We start from the raw sequence: 11,022 nt of genomic DNA on the forward strand, positions 1-11,022 counted from the left end.
AGGACAGAGAAGGAGCAATAAAATCAGCATAGTCTATGCTGGCTCATCTGATCCTGAGAAGCTGAAAACATAGATATGAGGAGAGAACGATTAAGGCAATAAGCTGGCCTCGAGGCTGTGAGAAGTGCCCGGCTGGCACCCATGTTGATACGAACACACAGCCGTCCCTGGGAGAGGAATCCCCCACTGAGAAAAGAATCTCCAGTACTTCCAATTTAATCCTCTCAACTCTCTCTTACAAGTGTAAATTAAGTTCACAACTCCCTTGTAAGAACTGGTCTCACAAAAGACAGACCAGCCCCATTTGGCATCACAGATAAGAAAGAGAAATACGTGACCCCATGAGTATAAAGATGGGTACAGCAGCACACTCACTTTTGAGTGTCAATCTACCCTCTACCTGCTGGTCGGGTTAGGTGTTTGACCTCCCGAGGTTCTATGGGGATGCCCACCTCGTATTTTCGTCTTTCCTAGGAATTGAGGGACCGGCCCTGGCCTGACACACTGGAGTCGAGAGGCACAGAAGGGGGTAAAAATTGTACCTGGATGTGGTCCTCTGTCTTAAGTGTACACAGACTTAGAGCTCTTTAAAGATTAAGCTGTTACTTGGTACTATTATTTCTGTTTTCCTATCTTTATCTTCTTTGTAACCATTTTTAAGATCTATATTTAGCTAGCAGTTAAGAAATAGAACAATCGCCATTGCAACCGTATGATTTATAAGCTTCCTCAATAAACCTGTAACTGTTTAAGCTTTAACCTGACTCCTTCAGTTGCTGTAACAGAACCAGGCACAATTTAAAAGAACTTCAGCCGGTCTTAAGGGACAGATAAAGGGAGAGCTTGGGCGTTTGGATTTGTGTCACTCCCAGGTGGCAGATCCGTTGGGGCACTTCTCAGCCTCCCCCAGGCTGCCCGCTGCGAAGGAATCACGGATTCTAGCAGCTAAAATCTGAAGTGTAATAAGCTCTCCCTGTAAACTTATTGGGGCGCTCGTCAACCTCCCCCAGGCTGCCGGCTGCCAGGGACCCCGGTCTCAGCAGTGGAAGTCTCGGGTGTATCGCCCACACACACCACTCACTGCCCTGACCGTGGGCTGACAGAGCGGCGCTGAGGGATTGCAAGTGCTTTGGAGAACTCGGTTCTGAAGAATCGGTCTGGACCGAGCAGAACGACGCTGGCCGCGGGGGGGGGGGGGGGCAGCTCGGGGGAGGCGGCGGGGGGGGGGGGGTGCCCTGTGCATCGTCACCCAACGCGGGCACCGGGCCTGAGGCGCCTCTGAGAGGGGGGCGGGGGCTCTGCCTGGTACGAGGAGGGGGGAACTGCCTGGTCGGGGGGGGGTCTGGGGGGGGGCTTCCTGAGGGAGCGCTGCCTGGCCCGGGGGGGGGCTGCTGTGGGGGGGCGCTGCCTGGTCGGGGGGGGGCCCTTCAGTGCAGGCGCCCCCAGCGGGGAGGGGCGGGGCCAAGCGAAGGGCCCCCCCGCCGCTCGCCCCGCCTGAGGCGCGCGGGAAGCGGGGCCGGGCAGCAACACGCGCCCTTCCCGCTCAAACAACGGACGCGCCCCGCCTCGCGCCAAGCCCCAGGCAGCCGGGCCGAGCGCCGAACTGCCGATGGCCTTCCAAGCCCGGCCAGCTGCGTAACCGAGCGCTCGATGGGCCGCCAGACCCGGCCAGCTGCGTAACCGAGCGCTCGATGGGCCGCCAGACCCGGCCAGCTGCGTAACCGAGCGATCGATGGGCCGCCAGACCCGGCCAGCTGCGCGCACGAGCGATCGATGGGCTCCGGCGCCATTTTTCAGGAAGCGACGAAGGGCCGGGCCGCGGGCTGAAGCTGATCGCGTAGGACCCCCCCCGGTGCGCCTCGGCCCGGGCCTGAGCCCGGCGGGGCGGGGGGCTGGCTGGGGGGCCGGGCTGGGTGCGGGGGGGCCGGGGCGGCCGGGCCGGGCCGGGTGCGGGGGGTCCAAGCTGGGGGGGGCCGGGCCGTGGGGGGTGTTGGTCGTGGGGGGGGGGCCGGGCCGTGGGGGGGGCCGGGCCGTGGGTGCGGGGGGGGTTGTCCGGGGGGGTCCAGGCTGGGGGGGGCCGGGCCGGGCTGGGTGCGGGGGGGCCGGGTGCGGGGGGGCCGGGCCGTGGGGGGGGTTGGCCGTGGGGGGCCGGGCTGGGTGCGAGGGGGCCGGGCCGTGGGGGGGGGTTGGCCGTGGGGGGCCGGGCTGGGTGCGAGGGGGCCGGGCCGTGGGGGGGGTTGGCCGTGTGGGGTCGGGCTGGGGGCCGGGGGGCCAGGCCGTGGGGGGGGTTGGCCGTGTGGGGTCGGGCTGGGGGCGGGGGGGCCGGGCCGTGGGGGGGGTTGGCCGTGTGGGGTCGGGCTGGGGGCGGGGGGGCCAGGCTGTGCTAACCCGTCTCCACCCCTCGCAGAGCTGCCCGGGAGCGGCGCCCCCGCCCCGCAGGATGTTCCACGGGATCCCCACCGCGCCGGGCCTGGCAGGTGAGTCCGGGCGGGGCGGGGGCGGGGCTGGGACCCCCGCGTGGGCGGCAGGCCCGTTTCACTGGGGACGCCGGGGTTGCTGAAGACTCGCTGGGGCCGGAGCCCGAGTCCTGCGGCGTCGGGCAAGGGGCGTTCGCGGGAACCAGCAGCCGGGGGGCGGCCCCTGCAGCAGTTGCCGGTTACACGGAGCCAGTTGACTGTCACACGGGATTGTCCAGCCCTGGCGGGGGTCACGTTACCACCCTCCTGCGGCTGGAGCCCTTGGCCTTTGGCTTCCTCTGCTTGGGGCTGTCCCCCCTCACTCCTACGCAGGGAGGCCGGCTCAGGCTTCGCCGCCCCCCAGGTTTGCACCGGAAGAGGGTCGTGGTGCAATGGGATTTGAGAAGCCCTGAGATTAGAACCGGGGTTCCACGCTAGGGGGGCTGAGCTCTGGAAGAGGTGTCCCAGCCAGGCGGATCCCGTCACTGGAGGGTGCTAAGACTAGGCTGGGGAAACGCCTGTCAGGGCTGGTCTCAGTTTACTTGGCCCTGCTTGAGTGCGGGGCAGGGACTGGACTCAGTGAATCTCTGTGACTGTACCTGGTTCCCAGCGGAGAGCAGTGGGGCTGGGCTGGAAGAGCTCTCAGCTGGCCTGCAGTGTCCTGGAGCTGGACAGCAGGGACCTGGAGCTGGTGGGTGGCAGAGCTGCTGCACTGGGCTCTCATAACACGGGTTACAAGGAAGGAGTTGCATTGTGAGTGGCACTGGAAGGCCCTGGCTAGTAATGTTGGATCTGTTACATAAGCACGGCCAGATGGTCTCAGACAAAGGCCCCTCCGTCCCAGGGTCCTGTCTGCCCACAGTGGCCAATGCCAGGTGCAGGGAATCATCGAGCAGTCCTTCCTTTGTCACTCACCTCCGGAGAAACAGAGGCTAGGGACACCGTTCCTACCCATCCTGGCTAACAGCCATTGGTGGACCCCATGAATCTATCTAGCTCTTTTTTGAACCTTGTTAAAGTCCTCATCTTCACCACATCCTGTGGCGAGGAGTTCCACATCTATTCATGGGTTTCCTTCTCTTTCAGCCCCAGGGAATAAGCCAGAACTCTACGAGGTGAGTAACGCTTGTCGCAGTCCCCTTCTTGTTCTGTCTCGGGCATAGGAGGCAGAAAGGCCTCCCAGCATCACTCGGGTTTGGCTCTGCAAAAGGTTGCACGTCCCTCGGTCCTGGGGCATCCCCGGACCCCATGTGCCTGAGGACGTCCATGGCTCCTTCTCCGTCTCCTCAGTCCCTTGGAGAGGATGCAGGAGGTTCTGTATCTGTCTGCCTGTCCCCGCCCCCTCCAGCCTGCGTGTGGATCTCTGCTCAGAGGCTGTGACGGGCCCTGACGTGCTGTGTGTGTTCCTTGCAGGAGGTGAAGCTGTATAAGAATGCACGGGAGCGAGAAAAGTGAGTCCCTCCCCAGCCGAATGGGTTCCCGTGGCCCCGTGAATGCAGCTCAGCGTTGGCTGGGGTGTGTGGGGAGGCCCTTGCTCGAAAGGTGCTGGGGCCGCGGGAGCAGGGTGCTCTCTGGTCTGGTGCCCTGCGCCAAGCCAGAAAAGACTGGAGCCCCTGGGTTCTGTCGCTGCTATTGGCCAGCGCAGGCTGTGCCTGAGGAAGGAGGAGCGGGCGGAGGGGTCTCTGGACAGAGCAGCTGCCCTGGTGGGCCGGGAGGCGCTAGAGCCCCCCAGCGGTTCCTGGGCCGGGGGGGTTGTAGTGGAGGCTGTGAATGGAGGCGGGGGGAGAGTCCCAGCTGTGCGCCCTCACAGGCTCTGCCCTCGGGGTCCAGGTACGATAACATGGCCGAGCTGTTTGCGGTGGTGAAGACGATGCAGGCCCTGGAGAAGGCTTATATCAAGGACTGCGTCTCTCCCAACGAGTGAGTGCCCAGCTGTGCTCGTGTGTCCAGCCTGGTCCCTCCCAGGGGAGGTGGGATCCCTCAGTGGCAGCAGGGCGTCGCTAGCGGCGTGACTTCCGCTCCCCACGGCGCTGCAGACACGCTGGGGAGACCACCCACACAGCCCCTTGGGACTAGGCAGCATTGCTCCATGCAGAGCTCTCCAGTCGGAGCCCGTGGGGCTCCTTCCCCGCCCTGGGGCCTGTTCCACCAGCAAACTCCTCTCCCCCAGGGAAGCTGCGTGTCCCCCTGCTTGGCATCCGCCGCTCCAGCTGTTTGCAGCTGTTCTTCCTCTGTGCCCGCCCCAGGTACACCGCAGCCTGCTCCCGGCTCCTGGTCCAGTACAAAGCTGCCTTCAAACAGGTGCAGGGCTCCGAAATCAGCTCCATCGATGAATTCTGCCGCAAGTTCCGGGTGAGTTAAGGTCTCCGGCTGTCCAGCTTCTGGGGGCACTGAGACGGAATCCAGAGCGTGGGGGCTGCGGTCCTAGATGTGCCATGGCTGACTGGGTTCGACTCCACTCCCCAGAGGGGGAAGAGAGAAATCCAGCCTAGATTTGTTTATTCCAAGGCCAGAGCCCTGCCCCGATCACTCCCAGCACAGAGCAGTTCCAAACAGCCCCCTGCGTCTTCCAGCTGTCAGTGTTGGAGACTCACAACCCTTAGCAAATTGTGCCAAAGGTGGATTCCTCTCACAAGTTCACCCCTGGGCATGGCGCACTGGAGGGCAGAGATCGGGTCCCGAGTGACACAGACAAATTGGAGGATTGGGCCAAAAGAAATCTGATGAGGTTCAACAAGGACAAGCGTAAAGCCCTGCCCTTGGGTGGAAGAATCCCAAGCATTGGTACAGGCTGGGGACTGACTGGCTAAGCAGCAGTTCTGCAGAAAAGGACCTGGGGGTTACAGTGGATGAGAAGCTGGATAGGAGTCAACAGGGGCCCTTGTAGCCAAGAAGGCTAATGGCATATTAGGGGGCACTAGGAGCATTGCCAGCAGATCTAGAGCAGTGATTATTCCCCTTTATTCAGCTCTGGGGAGGCCACATCTGGAATATTGCGTCCATTCCACAGAAAGGATGTGGACACATTGGAGAGGGTCCAGCGGAGGGCGACCAAAATGCTGAGGGGACTGGAGCACCTGACCCACGAGCAGCGGCTGAGGGATTTGGGCTTGTTCAGTCTGCAGAAGAGAAGCACGAGGGGGGATTTGAGAGCTTGTAACTTCCTGAAGGGGGGTTCCAAAGAGGCTGGCGAGAGGCTGTTCTCAGTGGGGGCAGATGCAGAACAAGGAGCAATGGGCTCAAGTTACAGTGGGGGAGGTCTAGGCTGGACATTAGGAGAAACTATTTCCCTAGGAGGGCGGTGAAGCGCTGGGCTGGGTTCCCTGGGGAGGGGGTGGAGTCTCCATCCCTGGAGGTGTTTACGTCCCGGCTTGACAGAGCCCTGGCTGGGCTGATGGAGTCGGGCTGGTCCTGCTTTGGGCAGGGGGCTGGACTCGGTGGCTCCTGAGGGCTCCACAGCCTGGGTTCTATGAAAGAGCCTTACACAGTATCACTCTACTTACCCTCTGGGGATTACCAGCCCCCCAAACCGGCCTGCCCATGCTAAGCAGACTGTGCTCGCCACGCCCCATAAGGCAGATGAATTTGTCTTGCTGATCAGGATCGGGCCCAGTTTCTGCCCGGTGACTTTGCCCCAGGGCTGGGGTGTGACAGCTCTGGTCTTGGAGCTGGTCCCCAAAGAACTTCCTTTTGGGCCCCAGTTTACACAGCGAAAGCGGAGTCCTGCTCAGCGAGACCCTAACGGATTATGTTACTGTAATTTTACTAACACAACCCCCTAGCCAATCAGACCCTGTCCTCTTGATTGATTGACACCTGGCCAAATAAACGCTAGAGCAGACAAACTATTCGACACCAGACGGATCCTACAGGCAAACCAGGGACGTGGGGTCCCTGATCGTCCAATGAGGATCCCACGACCCCAGCTAGCGGGAGGCGGTTTCTGGCCCGCTGACCCACGTCGAGCTCTGTGTCTGGTGACAGTGGGCACCCTGAGGACGGGGGTTTCCTGCCGAGCAGCCTGCTGGGACCTGAGGGTAGTGCAGTGAGGGTGGGGCTCCCTGCTTTCCAGCCCGCGGCTGCAGGGAAAAGCCGTAGGCTTGGGCCTGCCCGTATGGCTGCAGGGAAAGGCCGTAGGCTTGGGCCTGCCCGTATGGCTGCAGGGAAAGGCCGTAGGCTTGGGCCTGCCCGTATGGCTGCAGGGAAGGGCCGTAGGCTTGGGCCTGCCCGTATGGCTGCAGGGAAGGGCCGTAGGCTTGGGCCTGCCCGTATGGCTGCAGGGAAAGGCCGTAGGCTTGGGCCTGCCCGTATGGCTGCAGGGAAAGGCCGTAGGCTTGGGCCTGCCCGTATGGCTGCAGGGAAGGGCCGTAGGCTTGGGCCTGCCCGTATGGCTGCAGGGAAAGGCCGTAGGCTTGGGCCTGCCCGTATGGCTGCAGGGAAGGGCCGTAGGCTTGGGCCTGCCCGTATGGCTGCAGGGAAAGGCCGTAGGCTTGGGCCTGCCCGTATGGCTGCAGGGAAAGGCCGTAGGCTTGGGCCTGCCCGTATGGCTGCAGGGAAGGGCCGTAGGCTTGGGCCTGCCCGTATGGCTGCAGGGAAAGGCCGTAGGCTTGGGCCTGCCCGTATGGCTGCAGGGAAAGGCCGTAGGCTTGGGCCTGCCCGTATGGCTGCAGGGAAAGGCCGTAGGCTTGGGCCTGCCTGTATGGCTGCAGACAAAGGCCGTAGGCTTGGGCCTGCCCGTATGGCTGCAGGGAAAGGCCGTAGGCTTGGGCCTGCCCGTATGGCTGCAGGGAAAGGCCGTAGGCTTGGGCCTGCCCGTATGGCTGCAGGGAAGGGCCGTAGGCTTGGGCCTGCCCGTATGGCTGCAGGGAAAGGCCGTCTCGTTCCATCGGGGGTCGCGCTGCCTCTCCGCCGGCTATTGGTATCGCACGGAGCTCTTGGGATCACTTAATCGCCTGCTCTGTTCACTCCCCTGGGCCGTGGCCACCGTCCGAGACCAGACCCCAGCCTGGCTGGCCCGGCGGCATGACTCAGCTAGCTGACGTCCCTTTGCGCGGGGGAGCGGAGGGCCTGCCTCTGCCCGGGCCTGTGTTGCTTGTTTGGGGGTTTATTGTGCTTCCCTGGCCTCCCTGCAGCTGGACTGCCCCCTGGCCATGGAGAGGATCAAGGAGGATCGGCCAATCACCATCAAGGACGACAAGGGCAACCTGAACCGCTGCATTGCTGACATTGTGTCTGTAAGTTGCTGCCCGTGCCAGGGGGCTGCGTGTGTCGGGTCCCTGGACCCCGTGTGTCTGCAGGGCCGGTCCCTGGACCCCGTGTGTCTGCAGGGCTGGTCCCCGAGGGGCTGCGTGTGTCGGGTCCCTGTATCCCGTGCGTCTGCAGGGCCGGTCCCCGAGGGGCTGCGTGTGTCGGGTCCCTGTATCCCGTGCGTCTGCAGGGCCGGTCCCCGAGGGGCTGCGTGTGTCGGGTCCCTGGACCCCGTGTGTCTGCAGGGCCGGTCCCCGAGGGGCTGCGTGTGTCGGGTCCCTGTATCCCGTGCGTCTGCAGGGCCGGTCCCTGAGGGGCTGCGTGTGTCGGGTCCCTGGACCCCGTGTGTCTGCAGGGCCGGTCCCCGAGGGGCTGCGTGTGTCGGGTCCCTGGACCCCGTGTGTCTGCAGGGCCGGACCCCGAGGGGCTGCGTGTGTCGGGTCCCTGGACCCCGTGTGTCTGCAGGGCCGGTCCCCGAGGGGCTGCGTGTGTCAGGTCCCTGGACCCCGTGTGTCTGCAGGGCCGGTCCCTGAGGGGCTGCGTGTGTCGGGTCCCTGGACCCCGTGTGTCTGCAGGGCCGGTCCCTGAGGGGCTGCGTGTGTCGGGTCCCTGTACCCTGTGCGTCTGCAGGGCTGGTCCCCGAGGGGCTGCGTGTGTCGGGTCCCTGTACCCTGTACATCTGCAGGGCCAGTCCCCGAGGGGCTGCGTGTGTCGGGTCCCTGTACCCTGTACATCTGCAGGGCCGGTCCCCGAGGGGCTGCGTGCGTCGGGTCCCTGTACGTCTGCAGGGCCGGTCCCCGAGGGGCTGCGTGTGTCGGGTCCCTGTACCTCTGCAGGGCCGGTCCCCGAGGGGCTGCGTGTGTCGGGTCCCTGTACCCTGTGCGTCTGCAGGGCCGGTCCCCGAGGGGCTGCGTGTGTCGGGTCCCTGTACCCTGTACATCTGCAGGGCCGGTCCCCGAGGGGCTGCGTGCGTCGGGTCCCTGTACCTCTGCAGGGCCGGTCCCCGAGGGGCTGTGTGCGTCGGGTCCCTGTACCCTGTACCTCTGCAGGGCCGGTCCCCGAGGGGCTGCGTGTGTCGGGTCCCTGTACCCTGTACCTCTGCAGGGCCGGTCCCCGAGGGGCTGCGTGTGTTGGGTCCCTGTACCCTGTACATCTGCAGGGCCGGTCCCCGAGGGGCTGCGTGCGTCGGGTCCCTGTACCTCTGCAGGGCCGGTCCCCGAGGGGCTGTGTGCGTCGGGTCCCTGTACATCTGCAGGGCCGGTCCCCGAGGGGCTGGCCAGTGCCGTTGATAGAACTCCCTTCCCCCCAAGGGCTGTGGGCACGAGGTGCCGTTTCCAAAGGTTCTGGGCTGTTGCTAAGGCGTCTCTTCTCTCTTCCAGCTTTTCATCACAGTGATGGATAAGCTGCGCCTGGAGATCCGAGCCATGGACGAGGTGAGACGCGGAGACAGGCGAGGGCGGGGGAGAGGGGCCATGGGGCAGTACCTAGCTGTGTGGAGAGGCGAACGGAGCTAGGTGGTGGGTGGATTCTCTCTGCCCCCAGCCAGTCTTGGGCCAGGAACCGCTCAGGTTCCATGTTTGTGCCCCCAGATCCAGCCAGACCTGCGGGAGCTGATGGAGACCATGAACCGCATGAGCCACCTGCCCCCGGACTTCGAGGGGCGGCAGAAAGTGAACACGTGGTGAGTACGGTTCCCTGGGGCTGCCCTTGAGCTTGCTCCAGCCGGCAGGCAGAGGGGAAGCCCAGGCCTGCCCCACCCAGTAGCTCTTCCGCAGGATTGCGGGCGCCTGGGGGAGGGCGGCTTTGCAGGCAGAGCCCTAGGCAGAGCCCCGTCGACCCCGGCTCAGGCTGCTGCCTCTGCTCTGGGAGGCGTGTAACCGTGCAGCCTATTACCCGCTAAGCAGCTCACAGGCTAGTGCTGCAGACGGCACGCATTCTCCCTCCCCGCCAGGAACATTTTAGCCCGGCAGCCCAGCTCTGTCCTGGCTTGTGCTGGGTCCAGGACCTACCCTGCTGCAGCTCTGCACTTAAAGGCTGCGTCTAGACTGGCAGGATTTTCCGGAAATGCTTTTAACAGAAAAGCGTCCGTGGCCAATCTAGACGCTTTTCCGCCATTTTCATGATCGGGGCTTTTTTCGCAAAACAAATCTGAGCTGTCTACACTGGCCCTTTGGCACAAAAGTTTTGCGCAAAAGGGACTTTTGCCCTAACGGGAGCAGCATCGTATTCCTGCAAGAAGCACTGATTTCGTACAGTAGGAAGTCAGTGCTTTTGCGGAAATTCCAGCGGCCAGTGTAGACGGCTGGCAAGTTTTTCCAGAAAAGCGGCTGATTTTCCAGAAAAACTGGCCAGTCTAGACCCAGCCTTAGTGTATTAAGAGCCAGGCGGGCAGGCAGCCTGGCTCACACAGTCCAGCTCAGACCCCCCAACCGGGCTGCTGCAGAGACAGGCAGCTGGTCTGGAAGGGGAGCTGGCTTTTAAACTGGCTCCCCTCTCGGACCAGCTCCCGCCTGATCCAGAGGCAGCAGTGTGGGATGGTAGGTGGCTCCTCGGGAGCGGGGCTGGAGCCCACTGGCTGCCAGTCCCACCCACGGGCCTCTAGCATAACTGAGTAACTGCTAAGAATGCCGGAGCTTAATCGACTATTCAGTGAACCGATATTTAACATCCCTACTGCGGGCAGGGGCTGGGGTGGGGGCAGGGACATCCTGGCTCAGCCCAGCAGGGGACAAGTTGGGTTTAGTCCCCTCTGGGGCTAGTGCAGCTGCCCCCATCCCATCCCCCTGCCTGGACCCCCTGTGCCTCTCCCGGCAGGCTGCAGACGCTGAGCGGCATGTCTGCCTCCGACGAGCTGGACGACTCCCAGGTGCGCCAGATGCTGTTCGACTTGGAGTCGGCCTACAACGCCTTCAACCGCTTCCTGCACTCCTGAGCCCCCGGCCCCCTCATGTGCAGGGGGAGCACCAGGCTGCAGGGGGACTGTGCTCAGGCTGGCCAGGGCTGCAGCCCTCCTGGGCCGAGACTTGTACCTGGGCTCACACCTACACTAATAAAGCCCCACGCTGGGTACCTGCTGTGCTCTGTTGGGGCTGGGAAGCAGGCCTAGGCCAGGCTCTGCTCTGAGTTGGGGACCAGCCAATCGATCCAGTGTGGCCAGCCCCAGCCTGGAAATCCAGCCCCAACAGCTGACAAGGGGGGGAGATTCCCCAGGGCCCAAGGCTGCTTCCTGTGTCAGTCACTGGCTGGGGGCGAGCAGCGAAAAGCCCCGCCCTGGAGGTAAGGGGGCTGCCAGCTATGGCCAGGCGGGTTCCTGGGGAGG

The 11,022-nt window shown here is 63.6% G+C and overlaps 1 protein-coding gene across 2 annotated transcripts; it reads left to right on the plus strand.

The window, feature by feature from the left end:
- Nucleotides 1-1,801: 1,801 nt before the first annotated feature.
- Nucleotides 1,802-10,772, plus strand: VPS28 (VPS28 subunit of ESCRT-I). 2 transcript variants are annotated; one of them, XM_075919923.2, is made up of 10 exons: nt 1,802-1,837; nt 2,408-2,477; nt 3,543-3,571; nt 3,870-3,907; nt 4,287-4,376; nt 4,703-4,808; nt 7,589-7,690; nt 9,083-9,136; nt 9,293-9,384; nt 10,518-10,772. In XM_075919923.2, exons 2-10 carry the CDS (start codon nt 2,441-2,443, stop codon nt 10,633-10,635), a joined length of 666 nt encoding a protein of 221 aa, XP_075776038.2. In that variant the 5' UTR covers nt 1,802-1,837; nt 2,408-2,440; the 3' UTR covers nt 10,636-10,772. The 2 variants fall into 2 exon arrangements, with proteins under 2 accessions (XP_075776038.2, XP_075776039.2); XM_075919924.2 differs by having other exon boundaries at nt 1,834-1,852.
- The last annotated feature ends 250 nt before the right edge of the window (nt 10,773-11,022 follow it).

This window comes from Pelodiscus sinensis, chromosome 2 (assembly GCF_052426305.1).
Source record: "Pelodiscus sinensis isolate ZL-2025 chromosome 2, ASM5242630v1, whole genome shotgun sequence".
NCBI classification, from domain to species: Eukaryota; Metazoa; Chordata; order Testudines; family Trionychidae; genus Pelodiscus; species Pelodiscus sinensis.